This window comes from Electrona antarctica (genome assembly GCF_951216825.1).
Source record: "Electrona antarctica genome assembly, chromosome: 18".
Taxonomy (NCBI): domain Eukaryota; kingdom Metazoa; phylum Chordata; class Actinopteri; order Myctophiformes; family Myctophidae; genus Electrona; species Electrona antarctica.
Window position 1 is genome coordinate 16,687,782 of NC_136799.1, and position 26,699 is coordinate 16,714,480.

The 26,699-nt window shown below is 42.0% G+C and overlaps 1 protein-coding gene across 1 annotated transcript in view; it reads right to left on the reverse strand.

Annotated features, from left to right (window-relative positions):
- The window catches only part of syne2b (spectrin repeat containing, nuclear envelope 2b), a 181,926-nt gene that overhangs the window by 151,210 nt on the left and 4,017 nt on the right, over window positions 1–26,699 (reverse strand). The window contains exons 2-10 of the mRNA XM_079527437.1: window positions 22,465–22,591; window positions 8,950–9,011; window positions 6,029–6,124; window positions 5,859–5,936; window positions 5,642–5,734; window positions 5,018–5,226; window positions 4,592–4,791; window positions 3,644–3,744; window positions 3,016–3,111 (exon numbers count right to left, since the gene is read on the reverse strand). Of these exons, the coding sequence (XP_079383563.1) occupies window positions 3,016–3,111; window positions 3,644–3,744; window positions 4,592–4,791; window positions 5,018–5,226; window positions 5,642–5,734; window positions 5,859–5,936; window positions 6,029–6,124; window positions 8,950–9,011; window positions 22,465–22,552 (1,023 nt within the window). The 5' untranslated portion in view covers window positions 22,553–22,591. The remainder of the gene's footprint in view (window positions 1–3,015; window positions 3,112–3,643; window positions 3,745–4,591; window positions 4,792–5,017; window positions 5,227–5,641; window positions 5,735–5,858; window positions 5,937–6,028; window positions 6,125–8,949; window positions 9,012–22,464; window positions 22,592–26,699) is intronic.

Sequence of the window (26,699 nt, forward strand, 5' to 3'; positions counted from 1 at the left end):
CTTTGTCTTTAATCTTTCTAGTTCTCTGAAGCAATGGTACAAATAACGTAGGTTGGTTATGGCAAGATTGCGCCCAGGGTTTCATTCGCAAGATTGCGCCCAGGGTTTCATTCTCTCATTTGGTTCATTCAATACGTTGCCTGTACCCACACTGAGGTTTTGGGCCCATTTATGTATTTCAGAATTCTAATATGATTATGTCTGTGACTCGAGATGAATATTCTTAAGGGAAGAGTTGCTGAACGAGTCCAAGCCTGCAAGTGTATCCTGACATATAAATCCCGCAAAGATTTCAAGGACAACAAAATGGACTGAAAAATGGTAGGACATTTTCTTTCATTATGTAGACATTTAGCCTGGCCAAAACACATTTCATAATTTTGGGTGTTTTCTGGTTACTGGACAGTTTTTAGTACAGCAACTCTCTTGTTTGTTCTTGGTGACTACTGTAGCTTGGACCGTTTGGAGTCATACGTGAAGTGTTTACAGATACAGTGTTGACATGTTCAGTTCACTGTTGATTCTCAACAGTGAAACATTTTAGCGAGTATACAGCCAACGACTTAGGGTGCTAGGATCTATGGTATTTACTATGCCATAAGTCTTTAGTGTGCTAAGGCCTTAGTTGCCTGGTTGCTTAGTGTACTTGCGTGCAGCCAGTTTATGAATATTTCCCCATTTTACTTTTTAGGTCATTGTGTACTCTAAACTGGTTCTCACTTATCCTGAGCTAGGTTTCTTAAAAGCACCATTGTATCCATGGTAAATTAATCTAGATGTCTTTTCCATTGCATGTAGATAATGGTACAGAAGATTCTTACAGTACCTACGGCTGCTACTATGGTGTCAACGCCTCTGATATTACATACACAGTAAAATCGTCAGTGTTCATTTAAGTCTGAGAGTGTACAAATGTAACCAAATGAACCCAAAGGGTCCATTTGTATTCACTCGCTGAGTTACAAATGGATAAATTACCGTGTATGTATGTCTCAGAGGCATATGCAAAAGATTCCCCTGAAATGAGTAATGAATAAAATGCAAATAAGGAAATTAATAATGTGCATTTTAAATAGACTTCTAATGAAGCAGAGGAGGATTTAGTTTTAGTGCTTTTGGGAAATCTATTTCATATCAACAACATTGTAAACCTGTGAGTGGGTTAATGGAAGCAGCTGCTTAGATGAGCGTATAGCTTGACAGTTTATCATAACCTCATGGAATTGGCCCTAACACACACAATCACTCTCGGGTTAGGTTGAGGTTAGGTGTTCAGAATCACTACATCAACAACACACATACAGTACTGTATGTGAAATGCCAACGTTAATTCGGAGTCCGTTCAATATTTTTGGGCAAAGTTATTAGTCCTTGGACTCAATTTAGTTGTAAAGAAAGACATTTCTGGGAAAAAAATGTTTTCCTGTTCAAGCTCTAGTTTTTGCGTAGCAAAGCAGTTGTCTGCTTTAGTGCTTTGAAACACAGGGCAGCTCAGCTCAAGCCTCAAGAACAGAAAGAGTTGTTTACCACTGCAGCTCTGGTGGGCTCAGTACTACTGTAAGCAGTTCTGATAGTTTGGGACTGGAGCAGGTGGGCCTGACCAGAGAACACATACAGTATGATCACACACGTGCGGGTGCATGTGCATACAGTATGCACATGGATCCATACAAAAACATGTGCAGACTACAGCATAAGATGGTAAATGGAGATACAGTAAATGTCATGACCGGAACACAGGAACACACGGCAAAGAGCCTAAGTACGTGTGTTCCTAGTACTGTATCTAATGTTTCTTTAAAAAGAAGCATCATATTTTTGTCTGTTAGTTATTCTTCATGCTTCTACTTAGTACACCCACCACTATCAGCACTGTTTGAAAAGACCTGTATGAGATCTTGAGAGCAATGAATTGTCTCATTGGCAGAAATGCTAACACAGGGGTTCTCAACCCGTGGGTCGCGACAGGATGTGATTTCTCCGCAGCGTAAACTGAAAGACTTACTGCAAACCTTTGGATTGTCGTCAGACATGGGTTTACAAAAAGCCATATAAGCTTCATTTTAAGTTTCACTACAGCAAGCTCAATTTGAAGGTTATGTAATGTGTTTATGATGTAACTGAACAAGGCGACAGCTGTAGCGTCTTTGAAACACATGATCAAACTGGCAGAGAAGTTCATATGAGGTTTCTATGTGACTCCTAAACTATTTTGTACATCTGAACATAGGGGAATTCTTGGTAACTACTCTATTTTAAGAGTTGTTAATTAAACAATGTCATATTTAATCTGTAGTGCCCCCCCCCCCCCCCCCCCCCAATAATATTATCTGTAGGAGTGGAAACTCAAATGGACACTTGAGATGACTGGCCTGGGATCATTTGGTATGAGTGATGTGGCATGAGTTTACTACCTAGAAGACTGTTGACAGATGACTGCCGTAAGGCCTCTACTGTTTGTCATTCATCATTTTGAAAGATAGAATAAGTCACACCCTGTCATTTGTGAATTTGGAGAACAGGACCAACTCGTTCTGCACTGCGTGATCTGCCCTGTCCAGTAATCAACCTATTAATTCCCCAAGTACATTTGGCTCTGAAGACCTGAATGGTTTACGTAAACAAAGATGTGGCTGTGCTAGTATGAGTCCTGTTGTGTCTTCAAAGAGAACAATAAATCAAACGTCACGTCAGTTTGAGTGGCATTTAAATGATGTGTGTCTCAACAGTGATAATGTTTTGTGTGTCATCAAAGCTGGTATTGTTCATACTACAGCGGGCCAATGGCAGGTGCAGTAGTAGTTCAATGGTTAGCTAGTGGAAGCTGTGATGTTGCGGTGATTGTGGTGAGAATCAGGTGTCGGGAGATGATAAGGAAGGACTGACACAGCCACATATTGTAGATACACAGATTAATAGTGACTCCTCTGTACCAATACAAATAATTTAGATGCAGGGTAAAGAAGGAATGATAAGTGAAAAAGAGAGAGGTGGACAGAGAGTCAACAGATCTACCTGACGCAGAGGAGAGGCAGAGATTGCAGGAGTGTAGTGAATAGGCAGGTTGACAGGAGAGGACCTTTTAGAAGGAGTGGGACTCAGGAACTGTGTCTGAAGAGAAGAGAAGAGAAGAGAGGAGAGGAGAGGAGAGGAGAGGAGAGGAGAAGAGAAGAGAAGAGAAGAGAAGAGAAGAGAAGAGAAGAGAAGAGAAGGGAAGGGAAGGGAGGGGAGGGGAGGGGAGGGGAGGGGAGGGGAGGGGAGGGGAGGGAAGGGAAGGGAAGGGAAGGGAAGGGAAGGGAAGGGAAGGGAAGAGGAAGAGAAGAGAAGAGAAGAGAAGAGAAGAGAAGAGAAGAGAAGAGAAGAGAAGAGAAGAGAAGAGAAGAGAAGAGAAGAGAAGAGAAGAGAAGAGAAGAGAAGAGAAGAGAAGAGAAGAGAAGAGAAGAGAAGAGAAGAGAAGAGAAGAGAAGAGAAGAGAAGAGAAGAGAAGAGAAGAGAAGAGAAGAGAAGAGAAGAGAAGAGAAGAGAAGAGAAGAGAAGAGAAGAGAAGAGAAATACAGGATTATTTCAAAATATAAAGGAGACAACAGTAGAAAAAGTGGAAGCAAGAGTGGCTGAAAGCAAAAAGACTGGTGCACACACAGACCTGCATGTCCTCTTCTAGTACAGGCAGATCTCTGGAATACTGCAGGAACTGGGCCACGTACGTCATAATAGACTTCTCATCCGGGTCACGAACATCCACATCTGTATCCAAAATCAAATCACAAGCCTCACACTAAATCGCCCATTGCAATTGGAAATTCCTATTTCAAGCCAGTGCTATAACAGATTAGGCTAATCTATGCATTTTTGGTACCTGGTGAAAGTTTCATCAAACCTTCCCAGCACCATTAAACAAGTATCATGTGAGGAAATAAAGTGTCTAACAGGAATAACTGGGACAAACAAGCAAGTGTTTCAAATCACTGCAACAGCCAAGCGAGTCAGCAGACTGGCAGAGCATTATCCCCTCTCACCCTGGCCTGAACACAGTCACAACAGTCTGCTAAACTGTGAACATGACATATCACTGCTAGGGCAGAAGATCACATACATACATACATACATACAAACAAATCACACCCGTGTGAAGTGAGGGGCGCTCTTATCGTACATCATCATACATCTCATTCCGGCCAATCAGAAATAACGTCCTCACCTTCGTTTTCAATGTTTGTGTTACGCAATGTTTGTGTTTGCACATACACTAAAAGCTGGACATAGGAGGGGAACAATTACACCTACCACGTGAGGGGCGTTCTGTTGTGTTTACACAGACCTTCAAAGCTGGACATAGGAGGGGGTGTAGGCATACACACAAAGCCACACGTTGGAGCGGTAAGCACCCCCCACAAGATAAGGGGTTGACCAGGGATGAAGTATTGAGCCAGATTCTAACAATAAGGAACTAGGTCTGTGTATACATGGTACACAGACTACACACACTATTAGTGGGCCTAACCACATAAGAATTTACTGTACTGTAGACACATACTGTAGCATGTACTGTACATGCTACAGTATGTGTCAGAATGTGAACAAAGTGGCGTACCGTCAGCTTCCAGCAGTCTGGGGATCCGTAGCTCTCTCTCGGCAGTGCGAAAGGCCTCCTCCAGGTTCTGCTTGTTGGATCTGGTCCTGGCTTTGGAGAGGTCCACCAGGTCTGGCCGCAGGGCATAGAGGATGGCCAGGAACACTACCCCGCTCCTCCAACTGGTCTTAAAGTCCTTCACATTCAGAGTACAGCCAGCCCTGAAGATGGATAGACGGGTCGGATAATTACACTGATGTATCAGTACTAAAGTACTGGTGGTGATGAGTGGTGTTCCGATCTCAGGTACACTTAAGGTCCTTGCACACTGCTGCGTTTTGCAGATTTTTAGCAGCGTTTTTCCACCGGTTTTCCAAAAAACACGTCCAGTCTGCAAGGACCTTTACTGTAAGTGTGGTTATGGATCTAGGGGCAGGGTGTACATACTTATGACACTGTTCTCTGACCCAGAGAAGCAGGGCTTTCTTGGCGGAGATCTTGAAGCGGTTGTGCAGCGGGGAGCTCCGCGGAGGGAGGGAGCTACTGCTGGCGGAGTGGCTGGACAACGTGGAGTTGGAGCGACTGTCCAGACTGGCCAGGGACTCCATGGACGACTGACGGGAGCTGAACGACAGACTACTGGCCAGCTCCTCAATCTGCAAGAACAATGCAAGCAAGGGTCAGTCAAATCCCCCAGTGTTCATTATTCTAACTCTGACAGTAAACAAATGTATTCTTCGAATGTCAACGTCATTACATTTGTACCCTCTCTGGGTTACAAAAGGATACATTTAGATAGGATTTTACTAGATTGTACCGTTTCCATTTAATGGAATTTATGTTACTGGCTAGGATTTGAGTTTTAGGCAATTAGCAGATGTTTAATACACAGACACTACCGTGTGAAAACACATTTAATAAAAGAAAGATTGCATTCACTGGAACATTTTGAGTGTGTGACTTTTAAGGGTATATGAAATTCTCCCATAACCCAATTATGTATAATAACTGAAAAACTGATAAACACTGAACAAACACAGCACACTCTCTCTTGTGTTCTTTGAATCTTACATGATACTGTAGAATGATGGTCCATATGAGTCCCAGGATGATGGAGGGTTTACCATCGATGATGTCGGGAATGTTAATGTTGACTAGCTTAATCTGGGAAGAGAAAACATATTCTTTCTTACCAGGGAGACTAAAATGGATAGGAAAGGATTTGCACAAGCACGCGAACACACACACACACACACACACACACACACACACACACACAGTCCCTTACCGATTTCTTCTTTAAGAAGGACAGAGCTGTCTCGATATTGCTCCTATGTTGAAACATACCTCTGCCTCTCTCACGACCCTGGAAGAGACCATGGAATCAATCGGATGAAAGAACATGTACTGATGCTATGCTTAGTGCTGGACTGGTCTGAGAAAGACAGACAGACTTACCATTCGCTGCCCACTCATCACCTCCAGCAGATCCAGCAGCCTAGAACCATCACGAAAGTCATTGAACAGGTCCCGCACGATGCATGGTGGCTTCCTCTGCAATGTCACAACATTACAAAAATAAGTACAACTCCTACAGCAGGTACGTGAAAGGTTTCCACTGGCTTTATTATGTACTACATTAACAATGGTCATAGAGTTATGGCCATCTAAAGTGCATGCCCCCTGGTGTGCCTAATTTCATGGCAGACCCCAGATCAGTGTTTGTGCCAAGTTTGGTACGGATTGGAGCAACATCCACCCACCGTCAACCCATTAGGCTATTTTGATATAAGATGCCATTCCCTGAGAATTCAACACACTGTACAGTGTACCGTATGGCACACAACATGTGCGATGTGTAAGTAATACAATTACATATTGAAATCTGAGTTTCCATTACAGTGTGAACTCTAATGTGAACAGGCCACAGCTGATAGTAATTCTCCCCACCATCCTGTTGGCTCTAGTTTATTGGCTGACACTCACAGACCAAACATGCATAACTAGGGCTGCACGATGATGGCATATCACAACAGAAAACTATTGCCATTGGCGTTTCAGTTCTCAGCTCTGCCAGTATTGAAGGCAATCCAGGAAAAGCTTGCAGTAACTTAAGCCCAAACCACACCAATGATTTGCCATGCAACTCCTTGCTAACAAACGGCTGCAAGTAGATATTTGCATGCAACCATTATCCCCAATGGCAGTTGCAATGAGTTGCATTGGTGTGACATAAAACCTTAAAACCGTTTTGTTGCAAGGGGTTGCAAAGAGTTGCGAGTAGTTGCATTGGTGTGGTTTGGGCCTTAGGTTATGGAAGAAGGTGCAACATGTAAATGCTTTGACTCATACATTTAAATACTATTTAACACACCAGTGTTCCTACTCATCTGGTTGCAGGCATTGGGCTATTTAATAAATAGCCTAATGCATGCAACCAGATGACTAGGAACACTGGTGCTTGTTAGTTTTTATGTTAAAGTGTTTAGTGTTTTTTTTGTGTGTGCTTTCTTGTCCACATCTCTTGAGGAAGAGATTTTTACATTGAGGTAAAAAATAAAATAACTGTAAAAAAAACAACAGCAATGTATTGATGTCATCAGTCATGTAAACATCACACCCGTCCATGTTAAGTGAGGGGTGCTCTTATCATCGTACATCATCATGCCGTAAAATAGACACTATGCCTATTTTTTCAGACACTATGACATAAAATTCTCCATGTATTGTCAATGGGAATTTAATGTTTGTTTAAGACGAAGTTTGTGGACGGTAACCAAAAGCTGGATGTAGGAGGGGCTGGCGCACCTCAAGAAAAGAAAAGGGTCCCCAGTTAGATGATTGATAAGAACCAAAGGTGCCCTCATTGGTCCGTCACTCCAAGAGTGCACAAATGGAACCAAATGGACCCTCCCAATGCACTGATCAGCAAGTCCCTGGTGTGATTCCCAGTCGGCCGGACCATTTGCTGAATATCATTCCCCTACTCTCAAGTCATTCCACATTTCCTGTCTCTCTCTCTCCAATGTCACTGTCAATAAAAGTCCTAAAAAATGCCATGAAAACATAACTTTAAAAAACTGGGGTCTATGCCAGGGCCTAATGCATATTAAACTGGTGGTCCTTGACATTAAAACAGTTGAGAATCACTGGTGTAGTGTAGGGGGCGGGGATTGGCCGTCTGTCGCTGTCTGTCTACTTGCTGTGAACCTTGCTCCTCCAGACTATATTTACACAACACTGCACCTCCCCTAGTGATCCCACCCACCCCTGCCACACCCCCCGTCACATGCACAGCTGACCTCTGGAATGAGCAACAGAGAGGCTCACTGCCCAGCAGTGTCCACTACTGCACATGGTGAGAGTGCCTGAAGGACATAGCGTCACAGTCACAACAATGATCACATGGCGTCTGTATGAAGGACACAACAGCATCACAATCACAACAATGTGCATGCACTTATTGTAAGTCGCTTTGGATAAAAGCGTCTGCTAAATGACTGTAATGTAATGTAATGTAATGTAATGCATGTGAAACATGACCCCTGAATACATGTGAACAGCACAGCAGTTGGAAAACTGCTCATATGTCAGTTATCCAATACAAGAATGAGTACAGAAAAGCAGGGAAATTCTTTGTGGCTTAGTATAAGCAAACATAACCTATACATGTGAAAGTTTGTTGGCCCAAAAATGAACAAGGATCTTTCATTCAAGATGGCCCGAGCAATGTGTTTTGCTCAGGCTGTACCTTTCTTTCGCTTAAAGAAACACTCAGCTTGAGTGAAAGTCAATCACTCATGTCAGCTGGAATTAAAACATATTTCATTGCATGGAATATTTTTTGGGGCCAACTGTGATTAATACCCCCAAAATGGTGTGGCTTAATTTAACTTAATGAAACAACAACAATGTGCTCAACCTTATGTCTAAACCCCCACTACTCAATCCTAGTTACTTTGTAACACGTCCTTGTTATCTTAACCTCTCAACCTCTTACCATGTTGTTGGCAATAGGTTTTCATGGCAATACCTCTGATTATAAGTCTCTCTAGAATAGGTGATTATGAAGTGACATTTCTCAAATTTGGTGAAGTAAAATGTTACCTTTACAAGTGAGAGAATATGACCTTCTCACATGGTTTGAAAAGAAAAGGTGAAGTGACCTACTGTGGTTGTTTGGTGAAAGGTCAAAGTTCAGAGAAATGTATATGTGTTACCCCAATAATATTTTTTATTATAACACAAGCACCACTATTACACTATTAATGTCACGCACCCACTATTAAAGGCAGCTTGCACAAACCAGGATGCGCATGTGCAATGAATGTCTACAGTACATTGTAAACTGTCACCCTGTACTGATTATATAAGCTCACCTTGGACAGCTGAGCGTTCACCCAGTTAGTGAAGGTTCTCTTCTGAATCTGCTCCTGTTCCACTGTTGAAAGAAGAGAAAACGTATGAGGAATTGATTGTGTATATCATATTTGTACACATGCAAAACAAAAACGAACGCTTGAGGATGTGACAGAATAATCGTTCTTTAACTTGTTTGCTGAAGTGAAATACTGGCGCATTCACTTGAATTCACTCTTCAGTTTCATATAAATAGTAAATACCAAATGACCTTAATGCTTTGAACACCCACAGCCACAGTGTGAGCACAAAAAAAATGTGGGTGTTCAAAGCATTCACCCATTTTGGGCGGGAACCCCTTTTGGTGTTAGCATTATGTTATGCTTTAGCTATTGAAAAATAGCAGATCTACAAGCTCATAGCGCGCCACCGAGTGGCGAGCTACGAGCTTGTAGGTCTGCTATTTTAAAAAAATCAAAGAACGACTGACATAGAAACATAGCTCTTTCAGAAAACTGTCAGGATGTAGAAGACATTTAGAATCTGATCTCAGGTCAAAATGGGTTAAAGTAATTTGGTGCTTATTAAAGAATGCTTATTAAAGAGAATTAATTCATTTATCAGGCAACTTGCAAACTTGTTCACTTTTATTAGCTAAGCCCTATACTCACCATTGTTATGCCTGATTTATACCATATTTGGTTTTGTGCCAGAGAAAATAACTGTTGTATAAGCTCACAACAAGTTGCAACGCACAGCGTTATGGTCTTGTGCAGTCTCATAGAATGCAGTGCATCTCCATTGAACTTATTAGACCCAATCCATGAATTCAAAAGACCCTTTTAAAGCTTGAATACGTAGCTTATTATAATGAATATTTTAACCAATAGTTTGGTAATACAATAAAAGTAGCACATCTGCAGTGATTGGAGGTGGTCTTTTATTGCGACATTTAGACCTGGTGTAGGGTTAGGGTAGGACACCTACTGGTTGAGAAGTAGTACTATCTCCCCTTGACAAACCCTCTGGGAAGAGTAGTAGAAATGTGGTCCCCACGCAGGATATTCCAAAATAGAATTTGAGCTCTCCTGTTCCAAAGTTATGAAAATATGAATATGAAAATATGTAAACCATCCCAAAAAATGAATTGAAATGAAAAAAAAAATGTTGATGAAGAGTTGGATCCTGAGGCTTACAGAGTTTAATAAAAGACCATTATTGGAGTAAATAAGCCTCTATACAGGGGGAGTTACGCCATCGGAACAGAATTCAATAGTGTAAAAAAAAACACAACCTTTTGTATTTAGCAATATTATGGGTTTTACCCAGATGCCAACGGTGAACATTTAAAACGATGGATATAATATCAGTGCACTCAGATGCCAAAGGTGAAACATTAAAACGATGGATATAATATCAGTCCACCCAGATGCCAAAGGTGAAACATAAATCGATTTAACATAAATGTCTCCTCTGTTCAAACAAAGGCTCCCTTTTAAAAGTATGTGTCTGTATTTGGTGCGACAATATCACAGCATTATGTTCCATTATCAACTTCTCAAATTCAGAATCCAAATCAAATCCATAAGGTTAACTACTCTATGGAGCACAAGCATTAAACAAAGGGTCAAGAAAATCAATGCAAAAGACGAGAAGAATATCCACTAATTGCAGTTGTGGAATTATTTTAACAGACAGTATAGTCAGTGTATGAATTATATTTGAATATACAGTACTACATCAGTATTTGTGCACACTTCTCAATGCAGAGGGACATTATATACCCCCAAAAATATATATTTTGTATCCATTTTCAATCTGTCAATTTTGCCTTTTTCTTTTTCATAGCTCAAATAGCATCTGTTATTTTTGCATTAAGAAATACAGTAATGGGATGGCATTGCATTAGTTTTGGATTTGAGATGGAGAGTTGGACCTTGTGGTTTGCAGCGACAGAGAGATTTATTTGAGACGAGTTGACCTGTTGAGCATTATTGGAGTATAATAATCTGTCCGTCTGTCCTCAGTGAAATCAATACCAGCATGGAAGAGTCGAGGACGACTGGCTTTAGTGTCAAAGACAAACACGTCTTGTATTTGGGAATATTATGGATTTTACCCAGATGCCAAAGGTGAAACATTAAAATTATCGATGTAATATCAATGTCTTAATAATAATGAAATCAATGCCAGTATGGACAGTGTCCATTCGTGTAAAAAAGAAATAACCTCTTGTATTTGGCAATATTGTGGTTTTACCCAGATGCCAAGGGTGAAACATAAAAACTATTGATCGTCTCATATAATCAAACAAAGGCTGCCTTTTAAAAGTCTGTGGTGTGACAATGTGATCATAGCATCATCATCTTCACTTTAACATCACAATTCACGTCAAATCAATAAGGTTAAGTACTCTATGGAGTGTGAGTATGACACCAAGGGTCATGAAAACCACTCAAAGAACATGTAAAACTAGATAAAGTGCCCATCGGGGCACAGGTCTCCAACAGGGCAGGTCAGGTTGTGGCCTCCTGGTGGCGCTATAATTGGCCAATGTGAAAAGGGTGCCATTTCTTCTTACGCCTTGGATGGCAATTGGATGATTTGAGGCATTTTGTCCCAAAAATGTGTTTTGCAAAAATCCACCTGTTGGTGGCGCAATAACAGGCCAATGTGAAAAGGGTGGGATATATTCCTCAGCCTAGTAGGAAAGTCTGTGGAGGTTTCACGTAAATTGCACGCTGCGTGCATGATTTGAGGCTTTTTGTTCAAAACGGGCCAATCCTGCCAACTTTGAAAGCCCAATGTTAGCCAATTAGGATGGAATATGAAATATCGGATAGATCCGGCTTGAACACATGACTATAGAGATAGTGTGTAACGATTTGTGGGATTTTTGGACAGAATCTGGAGGAGAAAATTTGGGGCAGAGGTTCATCTTTGGCATCCAGGGAGGGTGTGTGCAAAATTTGGCATCGACCGGGTTAACGGTGCCGGAGATTAGCTGTACACAGACGGACGGACGGACGGACACACACACACACACACACACGGACACACGGACGGAGTGCAAAACATACTCTCTCCCCATGCCTTCGGCCTGGTGGAGACAACAATCAAAACAAGAAATACACCCATTCATTGCAGTTCACAAGTAGCCTGGCTAATAAGCCAGACTAATATCACACAACACTGTCGCGGTATATTAGTCTGGGCTGGCTCCACTTGGATTTCATTTCCCGGGGGGCGGGTTCAAACATTTTCTCTTTGACGCAATTGGTCAGAGCTACTGTCAGTCAAAGGTCTCAAGCATTGAACGTCACTGTACCAAAGCCCGCCCATATTGCATACCGTGTCCCGATTGGTCCGACCTGTTCTCGGTTGTAGGAAAGAGGCGTGCTACTGAGCCTCGCCAGACCGTAATCCGCTGGTAGGCAATTTTTTTTTGCCAACGGCTGATTCGGTCTGGTTTATTAACCAGGCTAGTTCACAAGCTCTTTTACCATACATTTCCACTGTTAACATTCCCATGTTACAGCTCAGCAGTTTCCCTTGCCATTAATATTTAATAAGACAATAGGATTGAGGTTCATGCAGTTGAACTCAGGATTCAACAGGTTATGGTCTATTGTATTCACAGCCTGTACATTTTACACACCCCAGGACCCCGGTCAGTGGTCCCTTGTGCCACGCTGTGATCATGTACATCTGCTATGTTTGAAAAAGTTTGAAAAATATCTAAAATGTTTGGAAGATTTTTAATAATTTTGAATTTTATTAACGTAACTTTTCTCTTCTGGGGGTCCCTAGCACAAAAGCTTTTCAGATGGGACTCTGCGTGATATAGGCTACGTATCAATTTGGAGGTCCTTTCCATGAGAAGGTTTGAGAACCACTGCTCTAGGAGATCGGTTCAAGTCCCTCTGGCTGTCCGTTAGACTGTATGTCAGTTATTGTGGTTGGTCTGTGTCCATCCAACCTCTGCATATTTTCTCCTACAGTACATTAGTCTGTCAATGTCTTCATCTGTTTCCTCAGAATGTGTTTCTGTGGTCTGTCACTTAGTTTGTTTGTCTCCGTCGTCTTTCCCATCTGCTTTCCTGTTCTGTTTTTGTATGATTTCCTTTTAGCTCAGTCAGTCTGTCTGTCCATCTCTGTCAGTCTGTGTTTGTGGGCTGACAAAGTTTATAGAGTGGATTTCCCCTTGATCGGTTTAGCAGAAGCCAGAAGGCCTCTTGTGGATGGACGGACTTCACAGGCTGTCTAATGTTAATCATCAGAATCTATTCCAACTGAGTGACTCAGATATACAGTATTACCACATAATATAGGCTCTAATGCAGCCTGAGAGAAAGTTGTGGGTTCGAGTCCCGAGCCCAACGACCTTTGCTGTGTGTCACTCCCAGTCTCTCTCTCCCAGTTTCCTGTCTATCCCCACTGTAAACTATCAATAAAGGCAGAAAAGCTATATATATATATCTTAAAAAAGTTAGTGGTGCAAATATAAATTTATTGGAACATCCAGATGTGGAACGTGCCCAGGGTGCTGGCCCGGTTCCGGCGAGCCGCTCCGCATCCGAAACGGTCGAGAAATGACAGTTACCGTGTTAGGGTCCCTGGGGGGTCCCCGGAACATCCAGACCCCCAGGAACGTGCCCAGGGTCCGGCAAGCCGCCCCGCGTCCGAAACGGCCGGGAAATGACAGAGTTACCATGTGACCCCCGGGGGGTCCGTGTGGGGGTCCCCGGAACATCCAGAGCCCCAGGAATGCAAATAGTTGTAACTTATCTGTTAATTTAATTTACGACTAGTAGAGAATCAGAACCATCTTTATTGTCACATCACAGATTTACACTAGTAAACAAGTGGGTGTAATTAGTTTTCGTGCAAGTTCTAATGTTGTGTTATTTCCATAGTGGAAAAACGGTCAGAAGAGAAGGGGAGCAACGGGGAAGAGAGATCAATAAAAGAAAACAAAAACCTTTATATATTTTGTACCCATAGTGCCTGAGATAAGATATACAGGTAATATGTAAATATGTAGATAATTTGTTTGTTTACATTGTGCACACTCATTTCCCAATACAGAGGCAAATTCTATACCCTAAAAAAATATTTTTGTACAACTCAATCTGGCATTTCTTTTTTTACATTTTTCATTCCCAAACTCACAATGCATTGCATTACAATATGTTTTGGGCTGGCTAATTTTAGCTTTATTTGTATGAAATAGTGTATAAGTGGTTAAACCTTATATTTGGCATCAGTAAATAAAAACAGAGTGATAAGACTGATAATGTATTATAGAGGCTATTTTGCTATGAATACAGGTGTGCCTTGAGATATTGACTTGCCCTTTGGCATACTGTGGGCACAAAAGTGAAAGGATTATGGTTAATTCAACAACACAACATGATCCTACATGTTAGACCAATCCCTTACTGGTTCCACAAAGACACAGGTTGTTATCCTATTCTTATAGAATGGAATTATATAGACTATTATTCTATATTATATAGAACTATTGCATATTGCTAATAAAAATATACTTAAAAGAATGGTAGTATATCAAAGCATATTGAAGGTTATAATATCAGTTTAAAGAATAACTCACCCATTATGTCATCAATAGTTTTGTATCAGCAGTATGTTAGAAAACCACCATTCTTCTGTACATCAGTGTAAAACTAAACCTCTTCAAGCAAACAAACTGTGCTCACTCCAGCGTTAGAATTATCCATAACTCGATAAGCACAGTCTGCACAGACATAATCAACCACTAAATAACTGTAATTCTCGTCAAACCAGCTAATATTCAAACTGCAGCAAGTCAAGCCTGCAGCTAAACAGGTGAGTCAAGTCCCGCCTACTTCTAAAACACTCAGGCACAGCAGATTCAGGCCTGTCATGACAAGACATGAGGCGCGCTACTCTTTGGGATGACCTTGTAGAGAGTTCAGAGCAAAAAGGAGGAATACTGTAAAATTGTAAATAAATGGTGAATTTATACAGCACCTTTATCCAAGGCGTTTTACATAGACTGTGCATTACATTCACCCACCCACCCACCCACCCACACCCACACACACACACACACACACACACACACACACACACACACACACACACACACACACACACACACACCCCCCCCCCCCCCCCCCGATGGCAGAGGAAACCATACAAGGCTGGACATCGGGAGCAATTAGGGGTTAAATGGTAAATGGTAAATGGTGCATTTATATAGCGCCTTTATCCAAGGCGCTTTACATAGATTGTGCATTACATTCACCCATTCACACACACATTCATACACCGATTGTGGCGGAAGCCATGCAAGGTACCAACCAGCACATCGGGAGCAATGTGGGGTTCAGTGGCCAAGGACACTTCGACATGTAGACAGGAGGAGCCGGGATTCGAACCGCCGACCCATGGATCATTGGACGACCTGCTCTACCTCTTGAGCCACAGTCGCCACATATCGGGGTTCAGCGTCTTGCTCAAGGACACTTCGACACAAACTCTGGGGGAGCCCGGGATCGAACTGGGAACCTTCTGGTTCCAAGGGGCAATTCTACCACAGACTACTACCTTCTTAATTCTTTCTTTCCCATGTCCGTACCCCGACTCTAGGGGACGTCATATCCCAGGTCCGTATATCCTGTATACGGACCCCAATGTATTCTCCGTCTACAGTATATAATGGTTGAGTCCCACAGCAGCTTTTAACATTGGTCCGGTTGCTATGGCAACACCCCATCGCTCCAGCTATGGGATTGAAAATATAATCACACGAGTGTGTGTGGAGGGCGGGGGCAAACTCAGACTCTTAAAGTGAACGCGTATGGTGGCACCTGGAACTGGGATTTATGCTAACAGCTAGCCGCAATAAATTAGTTAAGGGTTAGCATGTACATACCTGCTGCTATGTGGACTTACCGATGCGTTGCCACTCTTTTGCAACTTATGTCTAACCTTATGTCCATATCTGTTACTTATCGTCTCCACCAAATAGTGGCTTTAGAAAGATGAGACAAAAATGGAGCCCTTCATGTGCACACACTGCACAGCCAGTCACCACTGGCATAAATCGTCTATGATATATCTATGATGTATGACTCCAAATGTAGGCTTCCTGCCGAGCCACATCATCAAATAATTAAAGGGTTGTATGACAAAACTCCCTGAAAGCAATCACATCACACACCATAAGTATCCACAAATTCTCGAGCTGTGCGTTTAGAAAAATGCTTACCCTACAGAAAAACATGAACTTTGTCTATACGGTAGCATTAATACAGGCTTAAATCATCCTAATTCGATCGTCGAGTGTCAGCAGTATGCAAATTCTGTGAACCTTCATGGTGCCACAGGGTGGAATCAGACTATACATTGTAATGCACATTGTCCCAACATGCATTCAGGTTAGAGCTTTCTTAAACAGGCCCATCCTTGCAGAATAATTTCTTTACAGCTTGATTATATGTTTTACGTGCAATCCTTCATTCTTCTTTAACTAGGCGGTTACTCTTAAATATGTTTAGGGGGGCGGCATGTTTTATGAAAATCATCTGGATTGTAAAGCATTTAAATTAAGCTTATGTTAGGATTACACTTTTCAGTATTCCACTCAGCAGTGGATTACTACTTATACTATTAAGCAGGTAATTGGTAATTCAATGCACTATTCTTCCCGACCTTTCCTGCCAATGAAAACATTACACATAGCCTATACATTCACATACTTTCGTTCACCCTGAACAGCTAGGTTAAACTAGCCTCTACTCTTTCATCCTCACGGCCACAAAAAATATGCAGAGAAAAGCAGACTTTGGGACAATTACTTTAACAAGATGCTTGTCAGCAGGGCCACAAGGCTTACATCATCCACCCGGCACACTGAGCCATCTGGCAGTGACATAGCTGGGAAAACATTAACAAGACTTCACTAAACTGATCCAGAAAACATTGTTTCTAGATAAGGGGAGGAGAACAGCACGTGTGCCTAAAATAGTTAAGCAGAGTAGCAAACCAATTTATTCTAAAAGATGTTTGTTGCACTTCTGTAGTTTCCAACAGTATAGTATCCTATATTACAATTGAAAACATGTGCCCAAAAGCACGCACAGGAACAAAAGGCACCAGCTACTACGTCACTGACACGCTGCAACACGCTGCAACACACACTGCAACAACACACTAACACGACACAGCCTTACCCTCCGCGTCGATCCACGGCTATCTCCTCATGTCGCGCCGCACGGCCACACTCGACACCAGCCGCGTAACAATTGTCATCGCACTGCCACTAAAGCCGGCTCCCGTCCACACTCGCAAACAATATCAATATCAATAATAAACACAAACACGCCACAAGCACCGACACCCCCGCCTAATTTGTTGCCACGTCTATGAAAACAAGCACCGAAAAAATGCCATTCAACACGCTACTTACACACACTACCACTCGCTTACAATACGCGGACCTGGCAACACTACATTCTCTCTCCCATTTGCTCAGAGCCCACCACGTGACCCACACAGGGAGGGAGACGATTGCGTGATGCTTCTATGTACAGGATTCTATAGGTCACCACTTTTGGTGTGACACACATACGGCTTCTGTTTACTAATATGCGTTGTCAACACGTGCTGAGTTGACAAACATTGACCGATTTCGGAGAAGACTGATAGTTTCTCCTTTACTACTTAGGCTGTGGAAGTATTCACACTAGGCAACTTTTGCATTTATTGGCATTGCCAATTTGGGGAGAAAAGGAGGACGAGGAGGTGATCAAGCTCCACAACACCACATTGGTAGGTAGCCTCAAGGCTGCATTTATTTGCCTTCTTTTTCCTCTCGAGGCTGCATGGGATGATGTGAACCCCTCCAGCAGGCTAGGGAGCACCGCTCCGGTTAGCGGAAAATGACCGCGGGGTGCGGGTTGCCAGGTTTTTTTATAAGTAAAGTATTTACATTCAATTAAAAAAACATATATATATAATACATTTTAATTTACGTCATATTTAGCGGCATTTCGACCAAATTTCTCTGTTCTTTGTCAATGGCAAATATTGAGACGTGTGGGGACTAAAGCTGTATATAGGAGGGCCCTCAAACACATTATTTCATAACTTTTCATCGTGCTCCTAAAAAAAAATGTGGCATTGCCAATTTGGGGAGAAAAGGAGGACGAGGAGGTGATCAAGCTCCACAACACCACATTGGGAGGTAGCCTCAAGGCTGCATTTATTTGCCTTCTTTTTCCTCTCGAGGCTGCATGGGATGATGTGAACCCCTCCAGCAGGCTAGGGAGCACCGCTCCGGTTAGCGGAAAATGACCGCGGGGTGCGGGTTGCCAGGTTTTTTTATAAGTAAAGTATTTACATTCAATTAAAAAAACATATATATATAATACATTTTAATTTACGTCATATTTAGCGGCATTTCGACCTAATTTCTCTGTTCTTTGTCAATGGCAAATATTGAGACGTGTGGGGACTAAAGCTGTATATAGGAGGGCCCTCAAACACATTATTTCATAACTTTTCATCGTGCTCCTAAAAAAAAATGTGTGCTACTAGCCGCAATTAAATACACAGTTAAAATAATAAGAAATTTGCGCCAACGACTGCGTCGACACCTGGCGTGGAACAAACGGGACGAACCGAGGCGCATATATGGATAACAACACTACACGCGCGCTGCAACACAAAACAGCTGCATACAACGCGTGTCACTGTGCACTTCTGTATCTGTGGACTTCTGTATCGCAACGCGGGCCAACGCAACTCTGGGATGAGCGGGCCGAAGGCCCGCGAAATTCTAGTAGATTACATGGCATGTACTGTATAACATGCTGCTACCTGTTTATTGCTTTTTATTACACACCTGTGACCTTGATATAGCAAGAGACTATTGATGAATACATTTTGAGATATTACATTAAAATATATAACAAAAAGGAGGATAGCAGAGGACAAAATGATAGACAAAGAAAGAAAGACAGAGGTGTTGGCAACTTATGCTGCCAAAAAAGCAAGACAGGAAAAGGGTATGAAAGCGAAACAGCATAAGAAATAAATAGACTGTTTAAATAAATAGACTGAATGAAACGAGAGAGAGAGAGAGAGAGGAGGGGGGGGGGGGGGGGGGGGGGCTGGGTAATAAGATACATGGCACTTCAGATGAGACAGGGAGAGCTAGAATGGAGAGAAGCAAAGATAAAGAGACAACGAAATAAAAAGAAAGGGGGACAGAGAGAGAGAGAGAGAGAGACGTGTGTGAATGCAACCCATGACTCAGTGTCAGAATCTATTACAAGTGCAGCCAATCAGATCACAATTAACCAACCATTATACTGTGTCAAGCCTCCTGTGAGACAACATGGTAACTGTGCTCAAGGTTACCAGTGAAAGAACTGTCTGGATAGACTACAGCTATGTCAACAGTGAGAACCACTATCACCACCTGAGATCAAATGGTGGAACAAACCCTTACAGCAGTGATACCCGCGGCACAATTTTGACTGGCCCACCAATCAAATGTGCTTAATATCCTCAAAGTCACGCCTCCAACAAGCTTAATGTTAACCCACTTAATGGACAGACAGACAGAAAAATACAGTACGTAGCAGACAATGCACATTAGTTTGCTTTATGGAAACAGTTGAATGTGCTAATTGCACCGAATTATTCAAGAAAATGCAATAATTGTATTTTCATACATTATGTGGAAATAAAGCAAATTAAAAAAAAGTATCATTAATGTTGTCATTTCATCAACTGGCCCCTTGCCATTTTCATAATGTGGCCCACAGGTTCAGCTATTGAGTGTCTTAGAGGATATGAGTGCCTCATCATGGCTGAAAAAAGCGGTGTCAATACAATTCTGGCACATAATAATACCAAAAAATGAAACAGAAACAATCAAATAGGACAAAAGCCACCTTAAGACCCCCCCCTCTCTCTCTCTCTCACTATACGCACGCAGCCATGCACTGATCTTTTGGGCAAGGAGGCACAGCGCTGAGCGCACTGATATAACAGTTTATCGAGATGAAAGTCCCTACTCCCCAGTCGCCACACAGTGACAGCACTCCATGTTTACGGCACGCACAGACAGACAGAATATTCTGTAGGCTATACACTGCCGTGTTTTTATGCGTTTCCTTAAGCAATTGATTACTGTACTCGTCCTCATTTCGATCCACAGTAACGGGACATCTTTGCGCTGCGTAAAATATGCCTTCTCCGTCTCCAACTGTGTTCAGCTCCTCACCCGCCACATTGTTTGCTTCATTTCCTTTATTTGCTGCGGATTGCATTCCCACCTACACCGAATCGAAATCAAGTGCGATTGGAAGCAAAGCGAAACCCCCGTTTTTGGTCGAAGTAGAATGCGGTTATTTGATGCGCATTAGGATTCTAATGAGGCTTCACACCTGCCAAACGAAGCGCAGTTTCTGACAATGTGCAGCAGGATTCGTTTTAATCGCAGTAAAGCTTTCTGGTGTGAATGTCACCTTAGAGCAATCTCATCCACATAGTAAAATCATAATGAAACTGGAATACCTACAGGGAATTGAAGAGTTTCACAGTTTTTAGTTCTAGAATGTAGATACAGTATTATCTTCTCTTTGGTTTAGAAGGGCTGATGTCACCAAAAACCGTCTAATTTTGGATCAAACCTCTCCACTAGCCTAGCAGGAGCATGATACCAAATACCAAACCCCTCACACCAAATGTCATGCTGTCAAATTAGCATTGAACAGTACGTGTTTCTGATGCCTCATCACCAACATCATGCACAGTGTTGAATTACAAAACTCTTATAGTATCACAGCTTAGCTAATGCCATGTAGCATTTATTATCTCCAGCCTCCTGCTCTGTCCCACTAGAAGAGCATTTGCTATACGAGTCACATCTCTCACCTCAATGATGTGACTATGAGGCTTGAAATGGGAAGGGACAGAGCTGGAGAGAGGTGAGGTTATCAAGTTGCTCCCTTGGGGTGGACAGGGATCAAATAGGTCTAACAATCATTATGTTACCACAGAAACAAACATTAAACACAGAAGCAAAGGCATGATGAATATGTACTACTCTGACCCCAGAAAACTGAGGAAGAGAGTAGCAGATAATAAAGATCTTGGGAGTGTCTTGATTTGAGTTCTCATTTTTCTCAATGACTATAAGGTGATGATTTCTATATTGTTTGCTTGAATAAATATCTAATTTATCTACAAGGCTAAGGGCCCTAATTTGCCCTTAAATAAACAGGTAAACCGGCAGCGCAGTCAACGGTGGGTGTGGTGTGGTGATGAGTACCCGTGGCAAAGTGGTGAGGTGGATTGAGTAGGTTGAATATTATGTGAGCGTGTTGGAAGTGAATTCAATCATGACCAATCAAATGATCACTTTTCATTACCTTTAAGAGCAGAGTGCTGTGCTCAGTGCAAGAGTAATTTTCAAAGCTTCAAAAGTTTTATTTCTCCCAAGAGCAAAATTATGTCCTTATGCAGGAGGTGCAGAGTCATCAAACAACAAATCTACAGCACCTTAAACACAACGCCAAGAACAGCAGATGCAACATTATCTCAGAGAAAATAATGCAGTAAATATATCTGAAACTGGTACGGTGGTTTTTTTCAGTGTAAATCCTAGCCCATGAGACCCCACAATTGCAGACCTCCTATATTTTGTGTCCACGTGCATAGTACTATATCCATGTGACCTGTTCACAATAAATGTTCTGTATAAAATGGGGCTGTTATGCTTTGAATATGCTTACACTCCATCCATGTACTGTAGGTGTCTGCTCACATGTTGCAAACACTACAGTAAGCACCTTAACCGCTTGGGGGGAACATAAGCCAAAAATAGCAGATCTACAAGCTAAAATCGAAAAGCAGTTCGAGACTCAGGTCCATTTTTACTAAGAATAGACTGTTTAAGTGGTTAAGAAACATTTCAATTATGTCTGCCGACTGCCGATGTGTCAAACAGAACTGGAAGTATGTGTAATAATATTAGTTTTATGACAGATCTTGATATGCCATCAATTAGCTCTGGTCCATAGCTCTAATGCCGTCGCATTTAGAGCAATGTTACTGTCGACTTCCGAGGATCACATAAATGCAGACCAGCCTCTCCTCTGTAGCGAAAATAAAAATAATGTTTTACCTACTCACCAATACAAAGACGGGTTGTGAAATTAGAAAGCCTACTTTCCTTAGTGGACGCACTTTGAGCCCCCCACCACACGTATAAATGCACTTTTTGGCCAGAAAGGGATTTTTTTTTCTCACAAAATTGGCTAATTGGCACCAAGAGCAGTAAGGCAATGGACCAGAGCTAGCCATCAATATGCTCTGTGCGTCATGATGCATAGAACAGTTTTATTGAACACAAACATTTAACCAACAGTGTGTTTTAATTAGGGCTGCCAGCCTGACAAAATAACCGAGTTAACTGAGTTAATAGTCTTAATTAGAAGCCAGTTACAGTAAGTAGGTAAGAGGACACTCACCTTGCAGGAGCATGTGGACATTGTCTATATCCAGGGGGATGGCCCCCCTCTCCACCGGACCATCTCTGAAGTCGGACCCCGACGCCATGCTTCTTCATCCACAGATGCCCATCAGCCTGGCACCGATCTGTGGACACACACACACACACACACACACACACACACACACACACACACACACACACACACACACACACACACACACACACACACACACACACACACACACACACACACACACACACACACACACACACACACACACACACACACACACACACACACACACACACACACACACACACACACACACACACACACACACACGTTATTAAAATATCCTTTAAAAATCATACTGTATACTATCTTCCTCAGTGTCTTTAAAGTTGCAATCACAGATTATCACACTAACAGCGACATCTACAAAACAATCAAGCAGCTACATACATTGCTGTAGAAACACAGAGTCAGTGACCATTTTCTTTTATCAAGGGATGTGGTTCTTTGAAAAGCCCTCTGAGGCCCCTTTTCCACCGGGGTTTTCCCCGGAATCCCCGCCTAACATTGAACCAGTTCAGAGTGTTTCCACTGAATATGAATTGGTTCAGAACCCTAAAAGTTGGTTCGGAACTGGAACCAAAAAATGGCCGCTGGTTCCATGAAAGCACCATAAGGTCCCAAGAATGTAGAACGGAACCAGTTCTAGAGTTATTTTGGAGGAACTGGCAAAGGGGCCTGAGAGAGAGAGGGCATGCCTGTGTCCTCACTTATCACTCTGAGACCCACATACACTGCCTGTATTGTAGGTCAGGTGTCTCATCATACGCTTTAACTAAGTTTGACACAGATACCAAGTTGGACACAGATCTACATCGATCAACTACAGCTGAGAGCAGAAAGGCACAACATTGAACAAAACATCTACATACACACTACAACCTTTTCATCCAACATGTACACAGCATATTCTTGTAGTCAAGTCAAATGTGTTTGTCACAAAGTGCCCTTGCGCATTTGTATAGTGACCATTAGATTTATGTGAACTGTTTAGGAACACATTTTTACGGCGTATATTTGGGAGCAGAGCAAATTTTGTATTCTGTGTGTCAGCAAAATGCACGGGTATTTCCTTATGAATAAACTTTTCATTAATATCTCACACTCAGCACTCAAAGGAAATTAGACAGTGACATGTGATAGTGGCATATTTCCCTGTCACCGTTTGCACTTGAGAATGCACACCTTTGAAAGCCAAGGAAATCTACACACTTGCTGCGTTTAAATGACGGTTCAAGGGGAGTTTAGCCTCAATTAAACGCTGCTTTCTGTCAACTCTCGTGTGCCAGGTTGAAGCAGAAAGGTTGCCTATTTCTGTCGTGTCTTGTATAAGCTAGCCCAGGGATATGGATAAGTGAACCAAGAAAGATGTGTGACATTTACGAGTCTCTCTACACGCCTGCTCAAACAATCACTCTGTGAAGGGGAATCAGTGTTTGATTTTAACTAGTTTTGATGGCTGATCACCAAAATATGACTGAAGGCTTTGGAAAAGACACTGAGGTGTCTTTTCCAAAATAAGCAGGTGGAAACAATAATAGAGCAGATTTTCAATTATACTTCAATCAAGCTGATGCCAGGTGATTTATTTCTCAGATATATCACACTGAACAGAGTTTAAAATTCGTTCTTGTAATTGGCCAAACTTTCTGGCTCTCATTGTGTTGTCCTTTGAGACATGCCCTGTCCATCTCCAAATGAGCTATTCAACCTTTACACACAATGTGTACGGCCATAAACACCAGTCTAAAAATAGTCTAAACAACTGGACCGGTACATTGCACCTTCATTGGGCCCACGGACAGGGGACCATTCACAGAAGTGCACCTACAGTAGCCTGGCTGTGAAACATGTGCCTGTGTGGTGGGGTATGTGCTGCGTCGATGCTTCACTCACTATAGCGTGGCATCTGAACTATCTAAAGGCTTCATGTCAGCTGCTAGAGAGAGGAAAATAGAAAGGGAGGGAGAGAGAGATTGGGTAGGAGGTACAGTAGAAAGATACAAGGACGGAGAGAATGAGAGCAGAAAGGGAGCGAAGGAAGAGAATGTAGAAAGAAATGGACAGAGATTCAAAGAAAAGGATGAAAGAGTGAGACAGAATGGAGAGTGGATGATGTGTTTGGGCCAGACTGTGAGTGAAAGACAGAGACAGAGCGACTGACAGAGAATACGATGGAGTGAAAGAGAAGCCCCTGACAGTGTCCCTGAGTCAAAGTCATTTCAGACAGGTCTAATTACAACACAGAGGACACCGAGCATAACACTCCTCCAGGAAAAGAAATCACACCTGTGTGAAGTGAGAGGCCCTCTTATCATCAAATGTCATCATACATCATCTCATTCTGGCCAATCACAATTTGCGTCCTCAACAACATTGTCTTCCATGTTTGTGTTTACACACTTTTGTCTTCAATGTTTGTGTTTACACACTTTTGTCTTCAATGTTTGTGTTTACACAGACCCTGAAAGCTGGACATAACAAAATAAAATAAAATAAAGATGTGGCCGCGGGGTGGTCGGTAAGAGGACCATAACACAAGCTTTGAACCCTAATGAATCCTAATCTATTTGTTCAAAGGACCATAATGCCAATAAACACAACTTTTCACAGCTGTAGCCATACAGTACATTCAAATATGTCATACAATAAACAGCAAATGAATAGCTTAATTATTAGATTGTAATTTTCCAAATACAAAGTCATTACACCTTTACAGAACTCACTGAATTATTGAGTCACTTTTGTCACTAACCTTGACACTGACAAAACTATACCAGAACGTAAACAGACTACCTTGCCTGTGCCTAACCATAACTAAACTTAATCAATACCTAAATGTAACCAAAAGTATGTGCAGATAATGCACAGTACTGTTTATGCCCCAGTAAGAATCAAACCACAAACCTTGGCTTGTGATAACAGACCATTGATGCTACCACTGCAGCATCTACATTGAAACTATAGCCTTTTGACATGCCCCAGACCAATAGAGTAATAACATGCCCTACATGAAAAATGTCAATACATTGCAAACATCTCATCGCTCACTAAAGAAGTAATGGATGGTTGAATTCCATTCATATTCAAAATGATCTATATTTTCTCTGGGAACTGTTTTCAGCTAGAATCATTAGAATGCATTTCAACTCTGCCCCACCCCCTTTTCTCACTCTCACCCCCTTACTCCCCTTTCTCAACCACCCTTCATCCTCCCATGCCTTCCCAACCCTCCCGCTTTCCACCATCCTATTAAATAAACAACCCACAACATATCCACTGCATGTCTGCATCACAGAGTCAGCAGGTCCTTCAGATCTGATATCAAGATTGTCCACAGTTAAATTGTGCCCCTGTGACAATTCCAGATAGGCAATGTCCAAAAAGCTCCGTAGCCAGTGTGTTAGAATCCACACTTTGAAATGCATGAAATCACATAAACTTTGGGTTCGCTGTGGTGGATTCTTGCCTCAACCAAGTTTCAACTCTCTTCAAGTGGAGCCTTTTTTTAAATTAGTGGAATCCAATGGCTTCCTCAAAACTAAAACAAATCACAGTCTAGTTGCTTTCTAACATGAGCAGCAGTAAAGGCAAGTCATAGTTATGAATCATGAGAACTGTTCTCAATATAGAACCTTTAATTAAATCTACGTTTTTCAAATTGATAGAAATCAATGCTCAATCAGTGGCATTGGTCAGGCTCTAGTCTATACTAGTAACTATGCTGATAGATCATCTTAAAGCACCACCGTGCTAGATTCTAGCACAGTGGTTCCCAACTGTTTCTGGATCAGGGGCCACTAGAGCGTTGCAGTCACGCCCCCGACAAGAGGCCCGGAAAATAATTCCCCGTTAATTTTCCCCATAGACATTTCAAAAAGTATAAAGACGTTTACGCCGCGGACAAAGCCAACTCGGCTCGTGACAAATCATGACAATAAACACAATGTTTTGGGACGATCAAATAATTAGAAAGAAGAAAAAAAGGCAGGATACAACACTTTTTGTTTTGTTTTTCTTCTTACAAATTATTTGATCAGCCCAAAACATTGTGTTTATTGTCATGATTTCCACCCATCTGACACTTAACACAGCAGCCATTCAGCTGCCATGTTAAGTGGTCATAATACTACTTGTAGTAGCAGTAGCCTATTATGTTTAACTTTTACATATTACCT